This window comes from Micropterus dolomieu, linkage group LG01 (assembly GCF_021292245.1).
Source record: "Micropterus dolomieu isolate WLL.071019.BEF.003 ecotype Adirondacks linkage group LG01, ASM2129224v1, whole genome shotgun sequence".
Lineage (NCBI taxonomy): Eukaryota > Metazoa > Chordata > Actinopteri > Centrarchiformes > Centrarchidae > Micropterus > Micropterus dolomieu.
The window spans coordinates 7,636,144-7,655,133 of record NC_060150.1 but is presented as its reverse complement, the minus strand read 5'-3'; the positions used below and the strand labels follow the sequence as shown (position 1 = coordinate 7,655,133).

The 18,990-nt window shown below is 44.1% G+C and overlaps 2 protein-coding genes across 2 annotated transcripts in view; one reads left to right on the top strand and one right to left on the bottom strand.

The window, feature by feature from the left end:
- gckr (glucokinase (hexokinase 4) regulator) overlaps positions 1 to 4,008 on the bottom strand; it is a 13,394-nt gene extending 9,386 nt beyond the window's left edge. The window contains exons 1-10 of the mRNA XM_046055135.1: positions 3,773 to 4,008; positions 3,032 to 3,184; positions 2,851 to 2,919; positions 2,702 to 2,770; positions 2,355 to 2,428; positions 1,478 to 1,544; positions 1,325 to 1,378; positions 1,109 to 1,203; positions 867 to 972; positions 651 to 769 (exon numbers count right to left, since the gene is read on the bottom strand). Coding sequence (XP_045911091.1) covers positions 651 to 769; positions 867 to 972; positions 1,109 to 1,203; positions 1,325 to 1,378; positions 1,478 to 1,544; positions 2,355 to 2,428; positions 2,702 to 2,770; positions 2,851 to 2,919; positions 3,032 to 3,184; positions 3,773 to 3,814 — 848 coding nt within the window. The 5' untranslated portion in view covers positions 3,815 to 4,008. The remainder of the gene's footprint in view (positions 1 to 650; positions 770 to 866; positions 973 to 1,108; positions 1,204 to 1,324; positions 1,379 to 1,477; positions 1,545 to 2,354; positions 2,429 to 2,701; positions 2,771 to 2,850; positions 2,920 to 3,031; positions 3,185 to 3,772) is intronic.
- A 5,924-nt stretch (positions 4,009 to 9,932) lies between these two features.
- Positions 9,933 to 17,100, top strand: xkr6a (XK, Kell blood group complex subunit-related family, member 6a). Its single transcript, XM_046055467.1, has 4 exons — positions 9,933 to 10,519; positions 14,488 to 14,684; positions 15,408 to 15,825; positions 16,596 to 17,100. The coding sequence occupies exons 1-4, from the start codon at positions 9,933 to 9,935 to the stop codon at positions 17,098 to 17,100; spliced, it is 1,707 nt and encodes a 568-aa protein (XP_045911423.1).
- Positions 17,101 to 18,990: the final 1,890 nt, after the last annotated feature.

The window sequence follows — 18,990 nt, the reverse complement described above, 5'->3', positions numbered from 1 at the left end:
GACCGGGGCCATGTATTGCGAGATTTTGGGGAACAACCTCCTTCCCTCAGTTAGAGCATTGAAGATGGGTCGAGGCCGGGTCTTCCAACATGACAATGACCCGAAGCACACAGCCAGGATAACCAAGGAGTGGCTCTGTAAGAAGCATATCAAGGTTCTGGCATGGCCTAGCCAGTCTCCAGACCTACACAGTATCTTTGGAGGGAGCTCAAACTCCGTGTTTCTCAGCGACAGCCCAGAAACCTGACTGATCTAGAGAAGATCTGTGTGGAGGAGTGGGCCAAAATCCCTCCTGCAGTGTGTGCAAACCTGGTGGAAAAACTACAGGAAACGTTTGACCTCTGTAACTGCAAACAAAGGCTACTGTACCAAATATTAACATTGATTTTCTCAGGTGTTCAAATACTTATTTGCAGCTGTATCATACAAATAAATAGTTAAAAAAAATCATACATTGTGATTTCTGGATTTTCTTTTGTTTTTAGATTATGTCTCTCACAGTGGACATGCACCTAGATGACAATTTCAGACCCCTCCATGATTTCTAAGTGGGAGAACTTGCAAAATAGCAGGGTGTTCAAATACTTATTTTCCTCACTGTATTCATGTAATTGCAGATAAAGCCTCAGATCATTTTTCACCATGCTTACTTTTCTGTGATGGGTGTGTTTTGTAAGGCGGCAGCATGAGCGGCAGACAGGACAACCTCCAGGAGAATCTTAGTGGCACTGCCTCCCTTCATCCTGGAAGAGCCACTGATGGCCTCTGGCTGAACACAGACACATTCACAGAGTCTCTGGCCAAAGTATTTCCACTGCTCTCTTGAGTCAAACATGGCTATAAAGAGTGCAAGTTGAGGTTCTTACCCCAACTGCTGGGTTGAGGAGGAAGGCCTTGTGACTTTTGCCAAGCTCCTGCATCATTTGCGCCACACTGCGAAATGTGAACGTGCAGCCTGGTATGGGCTCATCCCTAACACACCGTTATTGGATGTTAAAAATAAACTTTATTCAAACCCAAAAGGACATATCACACAAAACAATCACTAATTTACATGACATAATATTAATGGAGTAAGACTGAAGTATGTTTACACACACTCACACACCTGGCCTGATGTGTAGGATTGAAGCCAACCAGTACAGGCGTGTAGACCTCAGGGTGCTGCAGGCAGAAGTCCAGCTGACCTGCTACAAACGGAGCCTATTGGCCAGGAATCAAATGCACAAAAAACCAGCTTAAGTTATGTGTAGGTTTACAAGGTCCTGATGTTAACATCCTGTCCAACCCAGAATTCAGATTCTGACCAATTAGAGTCACTTACAGATAATCCGCAGGAAATACCTATGAACAAGACCTGCTTCCTTCCCTCACAGACCTGCAGTGTGCCAAAAACAGGTAGTGGTGAAATGCTGGAGTTTTGCTAAACAAGTACCACATTTACACACACACACACACACTCCACCATGTCCCCGACCTTCTTTAGACTGAGCATGCCCAGTTTGGGATCATCTTCAGGAGCTTCTTGAGAGGATAGCAGAGCTCTGAGGAAAATGAGAGCAAGACAGAGATTTGCAGACGTAAAGTAAGATTTTGTATCATGTAAAAGAAGATATTACACATTCTTCCTCTTACAAATTAAAAGAATTTACTAGCCATAAAACACAACTTAGTTGACCCTATTACACTCAGGGGGTTCGCTGCGACAGCTTTATTCTCTCTGGTATGACCAGTAAATTGTGGTGGTTAATGTTAGCAAACTTTAGATAAATATTTCACTAATATTACTGAATTGCTAACTTTATTACTCACATTTGCTTGTGCTATTGTTACTCTATGTTTTAGCACGTCCCAGATAAGATTTTAATAAACACAGTGTGCTTACTTCTTGTAGTTTTGTGAAAAGAAATATTAAAACGCTAACCTTTGACATGCTAATACATAGCATAGCAGTAGCACAAGCAGAGAATGAGGCAAATTGACTCAGTAATGTCGGTTACAAAGCAATACCTATCTAAGGTTTGCTTGCTTACATGAGATAACATTAGCCACCATAAGCTAAAACTAATTGAGTTATATTGGTTTGCAATTAAACTTTTAATTTGTAAAAAGAAGATGTTATTCTGTCTCTGTCAAGTTATGTAGTCTCACTCTAAGTAAGTTTGAAGCCGTTACTTCATTCAGACCGATCTGGCCAGCATGACAAAACTTGTCTATAAGACTGAGGGGTGTAAAGAAGAGGTCTTTCAGCGCTAAAACAACAAAATGTCATTGTAAATGTAAACTACTCCTGCTGGTTATGTGTTTTCAATCATGAGTATAATTTTGTTCAGTGCAACAAAACCTCAACATACCTGTCTCCCCCTGCAATAATGTAGGAATAGACCGGACTCTGGTTCAGCTCCCTCAGCGCTCTGTTGAAACATGACTAACAACACAGGCACGCACAGGAAGTCATTTTTCCACAAAACAAGTGAGATTTGATCAGATTATTATGATATCGTAAAGCAAGGTCTGGCTGCCTTGCTTTACGATATCACTTTCCCTTCTTGAACATTCTTGGAAAAGATAAATTTCCACTGGAAACAAAATGGAAAATAGTCTTTTTTTTTATCATAAATAATTTGATTAGTGTTTGTTTCCTTGTTCCTGGTGTGTAGTGGGCTAAATCACATGGGGAGCATTTCAGCACAACATTTACCGAGATGAGGAAAGCCAGTCGACCAGAAGTCCCACAACCGCTCAGGACAACAAGGCTGTCCTGAGGATCCTGTTAAAAAAAACAAACAGATTTGCTTAATAACATGCCTGACTGAGCAACAAAAATACAGACAGATAAAGATAACATACCTTGAGAATGAGCTCCACCCTCTTAGCAACCTCCATCAATGTTTCCACCACTTGTCCACTCAAAAGCCTCTAAAAATAAAAATAATAATTTCTTCAGATTACAGATTGCATAATTTCTTTCAGAATACAGTTTTCTTCAAAGAATCTTGAAGGCTACACATCATTTATCAAACGCTTGTACCTGGTAGGTTGCCCCTGCTGCCTCTTGTTGAAACATCTGGGTGTCACAGGCCTGTAACATCCCCACTATACCATTAGCTGCAGCCCGGTCTATGTCACGAGTCAGGGGATTGGACTTCTCTGAAACGGGAAGGGACGGCTCATAATCTGGGGACTGAGAAATAACAAAATATCAATTTAAAGAATAATTCAACATATCTGCTGCATTCAAACATCTCTGTTTCTTGCCGCTTCAGTCCAGTGATTTAAAAATAGATATTAAAAGATTTTCTTCCAAGTTGTTGATTTGATTTTATGCTAGTTTGTGTTTTGTGTTTTAGCATGAGTTAAGGTGTGGTTGAACTTTTTGGGAAATATGCTAATTCACTTTATTTGCTGTTGTTAGAATAGAAAATAGATACCACTCTCATGTCTGTATGCTAAATGTGTAGCAAGAGCCAGCAGCAGCTACCTTAGCTAGCACAAAGACTGCTATGCTAACAAAACCTGCCTACAAGCACATCTCTAAAGCTCACTCATTACTTATTTCTCTTTTGTTTAATCCATATTAAACCAGATGTGTAAAAATGACAAGTTGCTGTGTTATGGGGTTGCCAGACTATTTCTTGAACTAAACTTAGCTAAGCAGTTGCTGTAGCTTCATATTTACCGTACAGACATGAGAGTGGTATCAATCTTTTCATCTAACTCACCAAGAAAGCAAACACGTATATGTATTTCTTCAAACCTTCCTTTAACTTACCTCCCATTCATGCAAAGACACTTCTGTGGATTTCCCCGTCATTGTGCATGAGTCTGTCCTCGTCTGCCAAAAACAGTTTGTCACAAGAAATGTCCCTCCTTGCAGCTTGCTTCCTTTTTGTCAGCTACAGGAACTGAAAATGAAAACCACAAAGTACTTGGCTCTCTCTCTAGTGACAAAGTTCACTTAAGGACCTTTGAGACTGAGGAGTGAAAGGAAGCGATGAATTCTCTGCCCCACATAAACACAAATGCCGAGGGTTTCTGTGGATTAATAGTATTAATAGTATTGTTGCAAGTATAGAGTCATTCTTGCAACAATGTACCACAGCAAAAAAAAAAACTTGGGACATGGAAATGAGCTGAAAACGTGAGACAGTCTTGAAATCATCCTTGATCTCGGTTCTGATCTGAGAGTCTTGGCTCAGTCTCACAATAAATAAAAACCTCCAACAGTGAAATTTGTTTCTTAATTTTCAAATATGCTTTTCAACCCAGCAATGTACAAAATACCCAGTTGGTTCTGAGCAGTGTGAAGCCATTTACACCCCAGCAGATTGTGGAGTCTAATCCATTTCACCCCTTTCAGTGGACTCACTGTCAACTCCTGCAGTATGCCTCACTCCCTCAAACTCCCACAACCGTCTCTCATAACTACCGGCTAATTGCTTTCAGCGACACCGCGGCAAGGACATTATTCACATCATATCCATCAACAAAGGAAAGACAAATATTTCTCCTCACACCTCAACTCCTGTCGCCTCTTTTTTTTTTTTTTTTACACAAAATTAATTTTGTGTATGGTACTCTGTAAAGACCTGTGACTCTCTTTAGAGTGATTCATTTGTACCACTCATTACTGGCTCACACTGATTATTAATGATATCAGACATCTGAAGTACAGTTTCGTGTGAACCTCTCTGAGTCAGTCCAACACCAGAGCTGTGCGTAGGGCTGTGCGATGAGTCAAAGCCAGGACGAAGCAAAGAAGAGTCATAACTGAATGCTTTTCAAGCAAACGTGATCACAATAGTGAAACGGGAATGCTTAGCCAATCTGTGAAGTTAACCACCAAGGCTGCATTGCACCAACTTTTAAAGAGTCTTCAGACTAACAACACACTATACAACCACAACAGCAGGCAACTGCCTAAAAGCCCCAGGCTTGCTGTGTGCCAACTGGTTTTTGCTAATCTAATAATAGGGGGGATAAGTACCATTAAAGCAAAATTTCATCTGACATGGTGAGGGCATAAATCTGCATTAATTGATTTTTGTCAGCTTGGGGGCAGCACAGCCAGCTGCAAAATCAACCGTAGCATATTATCACCATATAATTTTGCTATGGCTAACATGTGACTGTACTGTAGCTTAATTTCAATCATTGGCAAGCTATTTTATTTCACACAAAAGCTCAAAAATGTACAAGCGGGATGTTATTAAAAGATGTATTTCATCAAACAAAATGAAACTGTCAGGCATGGCAGCTGTATTTACATAGGACCTCTCAAACACAGAGGCAAAGAAAAGCAATAGAATGACTTTACGGAATATAAAAAACAACAAGTAGGAAAAACAGCCTTTTCCCTTTGTTTTGACTTCTTATTGAGAAATCTAATAAGCAGTTTAAAATGTGAATGTCTGTCAGCCTCTGTGTCGACTCCGAGCAGCAAAGCAGCTGCATTTTCCACACACTGAGCACACAGTTCTCACTGAATGATGCAGCAGCAGACTCTTTGACCAAACAATGACAATGTCTGAATTTATACACAAAACCGTCAGAGGACCACAAGCACAAAGAGTATTTTTCTATTCATGCCTAAACTGGTGGGTACAATATTTCCATTTTTGTTAGTTTGTTCTTTTTGCCTCTCACTAGCTGTGCTTTGGTGAAATCAACGTGTTTTCAACCTGTGTTCATAAGCTCTATAAATAATACATTCTCCTTGACTTGAGTTGACCCATGTGTTCTTGAAGTCGAGCACTCTGCACATTGACCTTGGCACCAAACCATGAAAGGTCCTTCGATTTTGAGGAGTCCTCCCTTGCCATCCTGTTCCACTCTCAGCATTTTTCTTAAATCTTGACAAATTGCCCCCTAAAGGAGCAAGGAAGTCATCAACGCTTAAGTGGTTCTTCTCATCATAAAAACACCGGAACAGAAAACGGTTCATTCGGGGTGCAGAGGGAAGCGACTGTCAGACTTTCTTTGTCAAAAGCTGCTGTCTTCAGCTCTGCAGTAATTCTCTGTCTGCCACAGTCACCTAGTCAACTAGTTTGATGCTGTGGAAACAGTCGGCCACGGTGAACGTCACTGAAATGTCAGATTCTTCAGTTTTATGCTGATCACTCATCACTATGTTACTTCATTTGTGCGCCTAAAAATGGTAAAACATCCCAAAGACCCTGACAGCTCACTGTGTTGTATTAAAATTACAACATTATGGTTATATAAATGTTTTTCCTTTTCTGGGTTCAAATTCAAATCAGCTCTAACAGCACAAGAGTAGCTTTCTTATACTGCCAAAGCAATGGGAAAAAGCTCTAAAACTGCCTCTGTGAGCTGTACAAAATGAATATAAAATAGCAGGTCATGCCTGTGTAATTACTTTTTTTATAGCTTGAGTACCTTAGGTTCCCTCAGGTTTTGGTATACATTCAAATATTCTGCTGCACAAAATGTATTATCTGTCTTCTCTACAGAGAGTCTCAGGTACTATTACTTAAGTATAATTTTGGGGTACTTAACTGTACTGTGTCCACTTTATGTTAGATTATACTTCTACTCTACATTTTAGGGGGAAATATTGTGCTTTTTACTGCTGATAATACTTCTGTGTTGTAGGTTGGGATGACGGTAGCATGGAGAAAGGTTAGGTGACGCTTGTATCAAGGCTTCAGGAAAAACAGGTAACCATATATTTGCAATCTCCAAAAATAACTAAGAAAAAAACGGAGGGAAAAAAACACCTTATCAAATGAGGAACACTGTATTCATGCTGCTCCATCAGGCTCCATTGTACTTACACATAATTGTACTATATTTGTATGAGAGCCTGCTTTCCCAGCTTAAACTGGCCTATTAGGTAAAACTTGTGTACTCAAATTTAAGTAATTTTTTTTACCTTGTGGAACTACCACCACTGTCAGACTCTATTTAGGGGTTGGAAGTAGACAGTGTCCTCCCCAGTTGTCCTCCCTACTGTGCTCACATTATCTTCAAATGTGTGATCTCTAGTCATAGCCAAATAAAGTTCCAATTAACTTCGTGTTTTGGCTGTATTTTCCCAACAACTTTTTCATTGTTAGTAACTCTCTTCATTCTGTCTAGGACGCAGGTTTTGTTAATAAATTGAAACTCAGGACTTTCCTCTGTAGTTAATTGTACGACTCTTATATCATTTGCCAGCCACAAAGCCTTTGCTAGCAGATGTACAAATTTCCACACATTTGAGGCATTCTTATCTTGCTCTGTCCTTACAGTCATTCACAGCCAAATTAAAACTCGGATTTTGTGTCTTCCTGATTCCCATCAACTCAGAACAATGTCATTGTCATCTTTTGAGGTTTATTGCTGATCCAGGAGCTGCTGCCGTTGCCTACTTTTGATTGGAATAGCAGAACCAACTCATCAGCACACAGGAAGCATTTGATCTCAAGTCCTCCGGCGTTTTGCTTATTCATTTGGATAAATATTGTGTAGTCAAAGGGGGAACTTAGTCTACAGCCTATGAATCATGAGAAGAGGTTCAGTTTTTTCTTTCTGTCATTTTTGGACATTGTGTTCCTTCCAATACTGCTGTTCAGGAATTTAGCAAGAGTTTATTATGGCACATTGAGCTTCATGCCAGCAAAAAAATAGAACAAAGTTTGTATTTATTATGTTTTCCTAGGAGTATAGATGTGACACAGGTGAAACTGTGGCTGTTTTCAGTTCAGGGAGTGTTTCATTTTTAAATGCATGAAAAGCTGGAGTTGGTTGTGGAGTGCTAAACGTCTACCCGGTTTGCTGCTGACACATGCATCTGCAGGTGTTCAGGTCATATTTCTTCACATTCATGAAAGATTTGATGCAATTAGCTTTAAATACAGGTGTGAAAAGCCACACTCCGAGCTGCAGCCTGCAATAGCTTGCGTGTTGCTGTCACTCGCTCTCATTGTCTCTTGCTCGCACACAGTCACACAGAAACAACCATACAACCATCCACTCGCTCTCCCTGTCCGTCAGCCGCACAGCCACTGTCGTCATGACAACAGAGAGGCTAATCTCCAGTGGACAGAGAGAGCGAGAAAGTGCACAGAAGCGTGTTTCTGAGAGGCGAGGAGCAAGTGTGTGTGTGATAAAGTAGTGCAGTGCAGTGCATGCTTGCATATTTCTAATTATGTGCGTGTTTAGGGAAATATATATTAAGCATGCACTTCTGTGTGTGTGTGTGTGTGTGTGTGTGTAAAAGCATGCTTGTGAGAGGACAGATGTGTGTGCATCCCACCTCAATTTAAAGACATTACTGGTGATTACATTTGTCTTAAGAGGAATCATCACTGAAGCAGAATGCTCTTTTTTTTTTTTAAATGTCTCCATGATACAAACATTTCTTTGTATCTCTTTCATTCTCATCCTTTACATTCCTCTACTCCATCCCTCTTCCAACCTTTAAATCCATCACTTTAATCCATTTTTCCTTTTCCTGACCTTCATCGTTCTCAAAAATGTGTTGACTCCATTTGCCTTAAAACTCCGAAATGTATCCCTTCTTCTTTTGTTTTTCTTTCAAAATCATTCATCCGTCCGACTCCTAAAGTCAGCCTAAATCATCTTTCCATCTCTCGCCATCTCCTCTTTTCCCCTCATCTGTCTCTGACACACCCCTTTCCTCCCTCTAACAATTCCTAAACATCCCAGTCATCCTCTCTCTGGCATTCTTCCCGTCAGTCTTTTCAGCCTTTGGAGCGGCTTCTGCCTGACTCATCCTTTCTCTTTCACTCTCTCTCACACACACACTCCCTTCATCCCTCCTCTAATTCCTAAATCCATCCCCATTTCTCTATCCGCCTCTCAGCTTTCCTGCTCCCTGAGGTCCTTCCCTTTTCCTCACACACAGACACACACAGTGGCAATCCCAGTTTCTCACATTCCTAAATCCTGAAATGCTTGCTGGCCTAGCAGGGATCACACACTCGCACACACACATATGTTACGGCTGATTAAGCTGGCAGAGCCACAGGGCAGTCAGCCCACTGGATCCGATGATGGAGGGATGGATAGAGGGAATAGTGGGAAGTGCAGAGAGAGAGATGGATGGAGGGGAATATTTTGGGGGTGGAAGAAAAGACAATGATTGATGGGGAGATGAATGTCAGTGGTGGTTTTAGATGCTGTTTTCATTGGAAAACAATAACCCTCTTCCTATACACCTCAGTGGGCTATTGCATTATAACGTGATGCGCGGGCATGTGCGCGTCCAGATGTGAATTCGGGGCTGAAGTTGTCATCCGGTAGAGGGCGGAGTGAGAGAGAGAAAGTGAAGAGTGGGCAAGCTGGAGCTGCAGAGGGCTAGAGCTGCGGAAAGGAGCGGACATGGGCTGCAGCGGATGCCGGGTACCTGCAGCCTGAGTGCGGGCGGGATGAGAGTCGGGAGTCGGGGGTCCTCCGGTTGACTGAAAGGTTTATATTAGCTCGAGTCGTGGTTTGAGAGAATAGTCTGGTGTCCGGTGCGCGCCCTCCCACCCACACACACACACGCACTCACGCACTCACTCACTCACTCACTCACACGTCTTAAGAACAGCGGGAGATGCATTACGTCATAGCCTCCCGTCGCCCTAGATGACCGCGCGCGCAGGACGGGATGATGCAGGGCTGCTGGACTAGAACAGGAACGGATTCCGCTGCTGCTGCTGCTGCTGCTGCTGCTGCTACTCGGGAGCTCCCGGTGGCGCTGACTCGACCTGACGAGGAAGAAGGGGAGCCGCCGTCGCGCGGCCGCCGGCTCTGATGGCTCCTAGCACCCCGGGCGGGAAAGAGACACAGCAGTCGCCGCGGCGCGAGAGGGAAGGGGGCAGCAGGAATCTGGGAAGTGACGTGGTATCCGCGCCCCGCGAGAAAGCACAACGGTGCGGTTGTCGTGCGTTTCGCAGGAGGGCAGGAGCGGCAAGGGGAACATGGCCGCGCAGTCGGACGGCTGCAAAGCCGGGGTCGGGTACGGCAGCGGCGGGTTCGCCCAGCTGTACGATGTTGATGCCGAGGAGCCGCTGGACTCCGCCGCCATCCACATCTGTCAGTGCTGCCGCACCTCCGCTTGCTACTGGGGCTGCCGCTCAGCCTGCCTCGGTTCCCTGCTCGGTGGGGGCCAGCCTGCCGGAGGGGTCGGCATCCGGGAGACTCACTGCCCGCCTCGGGAGCAGCTGTGGCTGGACTGCCTCTGGATCATCCTCGCCCTCCTTGTCTTCTTCTGGGACGTTGGGACGGACCTGTGCCTGGCGGTGGACTACTATCGCAGGCAGGACTACCTCTGGTTCGGCCTCACTCTCTTCTTCGTACTGGTGCCGTCGGTGCTGGTCCAAATACTGAGTTTCCGCTGGTTCGTGCAGGATTCCACCGGCGGGGGGCTCGGGGAGGTGGAGGGGCTGACCAAGCGGGGCGCAGTGGCTCTGGGGTGCCTATATCCCGGCAGGGACCGCCTGCAGCTGGCCACTATCTGGCTGTGGCAGGCCACCATACACATCCTCCAGCTGGGACAAGTGTGGAGGTATGGGGGGGGGGGATACAAACAACAAACCACACCTGATCATAACCTGTCACCACACTCCCTCCCTTTATCTCTCTCTACACTTAATGTTGCTGTTGGGTGGAGTGGGGTGTCTACTCGATGTAGCTCAAAGAAAGCAAAGCTTGCTTCACACTGACAGGCGGGAGAGGAAGAGCAAGAGGAGGACAGGGAGAGGCTCTCTGTGACCTGAACTTACTATCTGGGAATGACAGACAGAAAGCCTATTAAGAGAGACAGCGCGTGGGGGTTGGGGGGGGGGGCAGTGATCCCACTCTGTGAGCTACTGTAACGTCTTTGAGTTTCTTTTTCTGTTTTGGGTCACCTTATGAAAAGTTAATTCAGCTACCCATGCTGCACACTCTCCAGGTCACAAGTCACTAACACTATCTACTACAATTGTAGTAATTACTACAGTGAGCATTTACACACTCTCTAGTACCGCTTATATGTGAATGTGTTTTTCGGATCTGACGCTGTCCATGGTGCTGAACACAGTTCCAGGACCACGGACAATGTCTCAGTCAGGGTTCACTTGTGGGGTCCGACCAGCTTTGTGGGGCCAAAATGCTCAAGTTTAAAGAAGTTTAAGGCTGTTTGAGGGTTCAGGTTAGGTTAAGGTTGTGATGGATAAGGTTAGGATAAGGGGCAAGGGAATGCATTATGTCAATGAGATGCCCCCACGGAGCTTGAGGAACAAACGTATGTGTGTGTGTGTGTGTGTGTGTGTGTGTGTACATTCGTGCGTGTTTGTGCGCGTGTGTGCGTGTTAGCGTGTGTGACCAGTGGAAAAACGGTGTCACGGCTCTTCCCATGAGTGTCAGCATGCATGGAGAGTACAAAGAGGAGAAGCATCTGTGCTTCTGGCAACACAGCTCTCCTCTCCTACCTCACTCACTATCTCTCTCTCACACACGCACACACACACACACACACACAAGTCTACGCACTGAGTTGGAGAAGGGTAAAGTGCTAATTGTAGTGTTAAAAGCACTGACGGGGGAAAAAAACACACAACACAAACACAAAAACACAGCCTTTTTGCTGGTACACACACATACACACACGCACACACATACGCACATGTCTTTCTGTTGCAACTGTAGGTTCCTTGCTCTTCTTGCTCACTTGTGTTATTTACTTTTGTGTGTGTGTGCGCGTGTGAAGCTTTGACAGCAGTAGCAGTAGTAGCAGGAGTGTGCTAGCTTGTCTCCAGCCTCCTAGCCCTCTATACAAGGACACAGTGCTCACTCTCACTTCCTCCTCTCCTCGCTTTCTCCGAGAAGACTCCTTAATGGTGTCCACTTGCCTCTGGGCTGGCAGCAGGGAGAGTAGAGTGATGCGTGTGTGTGTGTGTGTGTGTGTGTGTGTGTGTTTACACTCTGTTGTGCTACTCAGCTCAGCATCGGTCTCTGTGTGGTTGTAGGGTTAACTTCACCCTCCCCCTTCACACACACACACACACATCCCTCCTCCACCCTCATTCACTCCACCCAGAAATCACCCCCTCAGCTTGCAGAATGGACTCTCCCACCTGGAGTAAGTGGAGGAGCAGGAGAAGGAGGAAGAAGAAGACGAAGAAGGGGAGGGTGTGGGGTTGTTTTGTAGCTGAGGAAATGCTACGGCCTGATTGAGACAGATAGCTTAGAGATGGAGAGGCTGTGGAGAGGCAGAAAAGGCTGCACATGCACAATAGGCATAAAAAAGGGGGGAGGGGAGTGGAAAGAGAGTGAGAGGGAAACGGAGGAGCTGGAGTGGTGGGGGTAGGGTGGAGATGTGGAAGATCTACTGCATTCAGAACATATGGTTGGAACCACATCCCTCCATATTAAAGCGTTAAGTGCCTGTTAGGCTCCCCTGCCAGTAAAGCCTCAATCCTTCCTCTGAACATAAATATAAAGACTATTAGTTATTTATCCTTCTTTGTTCTTGAGTCAAGGACAAACAGCATCTGGGCGTTTGTATGTTATTTTAAAGCTGCATAATCTATTAATCCAGCTTTAAATGGCTTGTTTAGAAGCATTAAACATGTATGAAGAACAGGATGATAAGTGTAGGTCGGGATATGTAGGATGGCCGTCACCCTGTCAATAAAAAACACAGGAAGTCAAGAAGGATAACTTTCTCTCTTTAGTGCAAATTCAGCCACATATAGCATAACAAATTATGCCTAGAGTAAGCATGTGTATCATCTGTACAGGAGGGAAATATGAAAAAAACACATTCACAATGCAGTGGAAGTCTAGAAATTACTACAGTGTACACCACCTATTTACTTTCTGTAAATAGGTGGTGTACTAATGCCTGAGAAGTAAACGCTTAACATGAAGCAAAAGGGACCTTCGGATGAGCAAAGCACATTCAACACTGTCCACAATAAACCTCTAAATCTATTGAAAACTAATCACTATGGCACAGATGACAGCAGCATAACCACTAACAGGATTGCATAACATGTAATTCTGGTAAGGCAATAGGATGTGTGTTAAACTGGCAATATAACTGAACAATGGCAGCAAGCTAAGCGTTTTAACTTCAAATTTACTATCAGTGCTGGAAGAAGTACTCAAAACCTCGTAAGTAAGCGCGTCAACTTATTACCATGAAAATGTACTTAAAGTACCAAAAGTAACAGTGCTCATTATGCAGAATGACCCATTTCAGAATCATGTACAGTATATTGTATTATTTGATTATAAATAATGTGTAAGATTACTTTAATGTTGTTTCAGCTACATTATACTGCTGGGGGGGGGGGGGGGGTAGCTTACATTATTACGGAAGCCCCATCGATTCAAATATTTTTTTTACTCCATTTTTCCCATGATAATGTACATTACTCTATAACAATACACAATAATTGAATTGAATCTGCAAAGTAACAAGTAGCTAAAGTGCAACATTTCTCTGAAATGTAGTGGAGTAGAAGTATAAGGTAGAATAAAATGGAAATACTTGAGTACAAGCACCTCAAAATTGTACATGACTACAGTACTAGGGTAAATGTACTTACTTACTTACCACTGCTGCTTACTGTGTGGTCAGAACACACAGAGAGGAGAGTCACATGCAATGTATGTGAAGCATAATGCAGTCCACATTGGATTCGTCAGGCCTACCTTCTTACTGTGCCACTACATTGTGAGTTAGCCAAAGGGCTCCCGTCGCTGGCAGCTTAAGTGCCTGTACATGCCCAGCCTTTTGCACCAAGCCAGACTTACAAATGTAGGCACTCTCCTATGGATGGTGCATTATTTATGTTTTGTGAATGTAGGAGCACATGCACACACAAACACACACACACGCAATGACACTCAGGCACATACAGTAGTAATGGACACACAGGGAAGCAGGAGGATTTCACACATGTACATATACACATATATGCGTCCGCACACAGCTACACACTGTGAGTGGCCTGAGACAATTTTAATTGAAATCTCTGCCTACATACCACCCACATGTACTGCAGCCTCCCAGATCTAGAAATCTACTCAGTATGTATGGATCTAAATATTTTCATGGCTGTTTGTTCACAGAGGGGTTTTATCAACGATCAGAACGTGATCATTTTTAAATCAGACGATTAGCAAACATGGACATCCTGAAGAGGATGGTGCAGATTTGGCTACAATTAAACATTAAACGTTGTACTCCAATGATTTCATATTGCATTTACACAAAGTTTGGGGACTTGAGAGTGACATATTTAAAATAGTCCCTAGTGTGGGTCAAGCTCCAGAAACAGTAGATATTAAGTTTCTCATATTGCAACACAATAGCACCTTAATGCACCTTATGGTATACACATAATTTGATAGCACATTGTAACTTCTGACTTGGATGACATAAATAAATTTCCAAGTAGAACGTTTGTTTTTGCTGAAAGGTTGAAATGGTTTACAGTACCTTTGTTATTAATTAGCACTCCTACCTCTGACCCCCTGCAGGTACATCAGGACGCTGTACCTGGGCATCATGTCGCGTCGGCAGAAGGAGCATCAGAGGCGCTGGTACTGGGCCATGATGTTCGAGTACGCAGACGTCAACATGCTGCGGCTGCTGGAGACCTTCCTGGAGTCTGCGCCTCAGCTGGTCCTGCAGCTCTGCATCATGATCCGGGAGAACCGAGCCGAGACGCTGCAGTGTAGGTGGAGCACAGATTACACCGGAGAGACGAAGTTGTGTTCCTCAGACTGCAGCGCGGGGTGTCTGAATAGCCAGGCTCTAGCTACATAAACACTATTCCTGTCACATTTACAAACATAACACCATGTTTTCGTGTATCCCACAAAGAACATACAAATCAACAGCTGCACAAGCAGTAATTAGCAATTTGCACACATGCTCAGTAATTTGTGGCTGCAGATGGTGTTGCTTTTGGATTTTCTCGCTATGTTTTTTGTTCAGGTAGTCCCAGAAAAAAAAAGCGCAGTCACAAGTGTTCGGGGGATGTGCTAGCCAAACTTCATCAGCCTCCTCTTCCTTATTCATCCGGGATATGTATCATCTAGGCGGCCACCCACTGGTGTTATTCATCCCTATCACTCTGGAGTTTTGGGACACCTTCTACTTAAATGCAAATATGTGACTAGTACAGGGGGTAGATGCACACAGCAGCTGGGACATTAAAAATAACTTTATATTTCAGACTCATACTGTTAAGCGTCATTACCAAATGTCTCTGTCGTGTCACACAGTGCTTCTTATTTAAGGCCCACATTATTACACATTAAAACACCCCCAGTGACTCATAATAATTTTGTGTCTATGTATGTTTTGTGTCACGAACCTGAAAATCTTGATTCTGTTTGTTCTGATCATCCACCTACTCTATCTTCTTTTGAAACCCTCCTCTGTGTCTCTGTAGGCATCTCCTCCCTGGGCTCCCTCTTGTCTCTCGCCTGGGTTCTGGCCTCCTACCACAAACTGCTGCGAGATTCTCGTGATGACCAGCGCAGCATGAGCTACCGCGGGGCGCTGCTGCACCTCTTCTGGCGCCTCTTCACCATCTCGTCCCGCGTCCTCTCACTTGCCCTCTTTGCCTCCCTCTTCCACATCTACTTCGGCATCTTTGTAGTTCTCCACTGGTGCGCCATGGCCTTCTGGGTCGTGCACGGAGGCACCGACTTCTGTATGTCCAAGTGGGAGGAGGTGCTCTTCAATATGGTGGTTGGCATCGTCTACATCTTCTGCTGGTTTAACGTGAAGGAGGGCCGGACGCGCTACAGAATGGTGGCATACTACATTGTGGTGTTGGCCGAGAACACCATCCTCACAGGGTTGTGGTGAGTTAGATGTAGAAACAAGTGTGTCATTTGTATTTCCTTCCACACTACATATGGAAAACTCTAATAGCATACAATGTTGTCACCTATGCTGATATAACCTCGAAATGTTGTTTTAGGTGGTTTCTTATCCAGGGAAGTGTTTATTTATAAAATAGTTAATCATTTTGCTCCACTGTACTTAACAAGCCTTTTAACCTCCCATGCTCCTACTAAGTAGTAATGAAACACAGCCTTCAGCACATCCCAGCCTCCTACACACATTTGAAAACCTACTTTTAATGGATAAGTCTGGTGATATTCTAAATTTTTCTTCCTTTCAACAAATACCATAAAAAGACCCAAAATAACAATTTATTGTGTGTGTGTATCAAAGCCTAATATATATTTTCCTCTGCGCCACAGAGCTCCATTGTTGTCCAAAAACGATTAAAAACACACCAACGAGCTTCACTGTTGCAATGGGTGACATGTTCCGTCATTACGATGAACACACACTGTAGTTTATTTTGACTCAATCCTACAAACACTGTCCTGCTGCTGTAAATACTCACTAGAGCACCAAATGTGGAGCAATACTGAAATGAGCTGCTGAAAATAGTCCCCAACAAATACACAGTTTACTCCTGTAAAGTTTGCTAAAAACTACAGTGCCCAGCTGTTTTAGGGTATTATTAAGCCCTTTCTTCTAAAGATTAATGTCATCAGCAGGAATTGCACATGCAGACACACTCAGATGAATTTAACCATGTGCTGCCGCCATCCTGCAGGTACGCCTACAGGGACCCAGTGTTGACTGACTCCTACGCCGTCCCAGCGCTGTGTAGCGTCTACCTGACGTTCGCCGGCGGCGTCGTGGTCATGCTGTTGTACTACGGCTTTCTGCACCCTGCTACCATCCACCTCCAGCCAAGCCCCGCATCGTCCTGCTGCGCCCAGCTTCTTTGGGGTCTGCCCCTTCCCCCGTCAGCCCCGCCCACCGCCCCACCCACCCCGGCCCACATGACCAAATCACAGACGGAAGAGGATGTGGCCGAGACGTGCCTTCCCGTCTTCCAGGTGAGGTCGGCGCCCCCCACCTCCAAGCCCGAGGGCCCACTCATAAAAATTGACATGCCCAGGAAACGTTACCCAGCATGGGATGCCCACTACGTAGACAGGCGCCTGCGGAGGACTATAAACATCCTGCAGTACATAACGCCAGCCGCCGTGGGCATCCGCTACCGTGACGGACCCCTGCTGTATGAACTGTTGCAGTATGAGTCCTCACTCTGACACACACACACGTCAAGAAACACACATCAGTACACATAAGCACATACGCACCATGAAAACACATGTATGTATACATGAGTGTTCAGATTCAGAGAAGATTTAGAAGCACTCTCCACACGCACAACGTCGCACTTGATGTAAGCACACAGATTCAAAAGCAATCTGTCACACTTTAATGCGCCCACACACTCACAAACAAACGCACACATTCCTTGCGGGCACCTACGACCTGCGAGTCCCATGGCCATGACTCAACAAGCTGCTTCAGCGCGAGTCCGTCTCTTTCTCTCTTTATCCTTCTGTGTCTCTATTTCCAGCTCATATGATCACCCTTCATCTGTTCTCACTGATTTAATTTCACACATCCGCGCTCCGCTGTGAAGAAAAAACAAAACAGTCAAAAATGAGCGCCAGAGTCTTTGACCACCGCATGCCGTTTGCGTTGCGTCTCTCATACTTTCACGGGTTTCTGTAGAATAAAAACATGTGACACAAAGAAAGAACAAACGTCACTTTTAATAAAAGGAGTTTATGAACATGTCGTCGTTAGTCTAGTCAAAAGATAGTGTATATATTTTCTATGTACAGAAGGGTTATTTTTTATGTACCGTCACGTTGTTGTCGACTGGGGATAAAGTAGTTGGACACTGCTGGGGTTACCTGGGAGAGAAGCAAAGCGTGATGGGAATGATGGAGACAAAGAGGGTATTAGCATCTACTGCGCACTCAAACAAACTGAGAAACTTCAGAGTTTGCACTACTGTCTCTTGCAGCAATAGTTTGGACATTTTGGGAAATAAACATTTTTATGCCAGAGTTAGTTGAGTGGATCAATACCACTCCCATGTGTATACACAAATAATGAAACTAAAGCCAGGGGACAATTAGCTTAGCTTAGCATAAAAACTGAAAGCTGGTAGAAGCAGTTAGTCTAGTTATGTTCAAAGTTAAAGACCTTTCCCTACCAGAACCTCTGAAGCTCATAAATTAGCATGTTGTGGCTACTTTTTGACATGTCGCAGTGACTCCCTGGAGTCTTGCCCAGCCAAAAAATAGTTACAGTAAATAGCTTCAAATTTAGAGGTGTTAGCATAGGCGAATTTTTAAACTTTGGAAACTTTATGATAATCTAGCACAAATGTCTGCTGGTTGTAGCTTCACACTTAAAGGAAAAAAGTTAAAAAGTAGTATCAATCTTGACCTAAACCAGAGAAAAGGCACATTTCCCAAAATATCAATCACTACATACACTACATTGAGCTCTAAAAGTAAAAGGCTGCAGCAGCTCAAGAACTCTATAACAATGTCTTGTTCTTGTTCCTGAATGGCTGGCAATGTGAAACTATGTACAACAAAACATTTACTGTGCCAAAATCACTGTGTCGTGGAAGAATATGTGGTTTCATGCCTGAAATAGTTTAAAAACGAAACAGGCGTCGGCTTTGCTGGATTAGATCATAGACTGCATATAAAGACGAATCCCCACCTCCTTCTGTACAACAATTAGGCCAAAATATTGCTGATATACTAGGTGCCGCCAGCTTGCACTGATGACATCATTTGAAGCCAGAGGGGTTGGAGCCATAGTATCAAGGCCCCACCCATACACCCGGGCTGACTCAATCGCGAGTTGGGCTGTCACGAGATGAAACCCCCTTTTTTTGCATCAAATGTTAATTAATTTAAATAAAATAAATTTAATTAATTAAGCCAAACTTATCAGACAAAATTACCACTTTAACATACATCAGTGGGGTAAGCATGTCCCCTTTGCTAACATGGAGGGGGCAGGGTTTACGACTGCAGCGAGCCACCAGGGGCCTTCACTTTTGCGGAGCTGTCATGTCGTCCATCTTTATATACAGTGTATGAGTTAGACAGCTGAGAAAA

Coding starts and splice junctions, on each gene's coding strand:
- xkr6a (XM_046055467.1), top strand. CDS start 9,933: ATGGCCGCGCAGTCGGACGGCTGCAAAGCCGGGGTCGGGTACGGCAGC. Junction 10,520..14,487: donor CAGCTGGGACAAGTGTGGAG/GTATGGGGGGGG, acceptor GACCCCCTGCAG/GTACATCAGGACGCTGTACC. Junction 15,826..16,595: donor ACCATCCTCACAGGGTTGTG/GTGAGTTAGATG, acceptor GCCATCCTGCAG/GTACGCCTACAGGGACCCAG.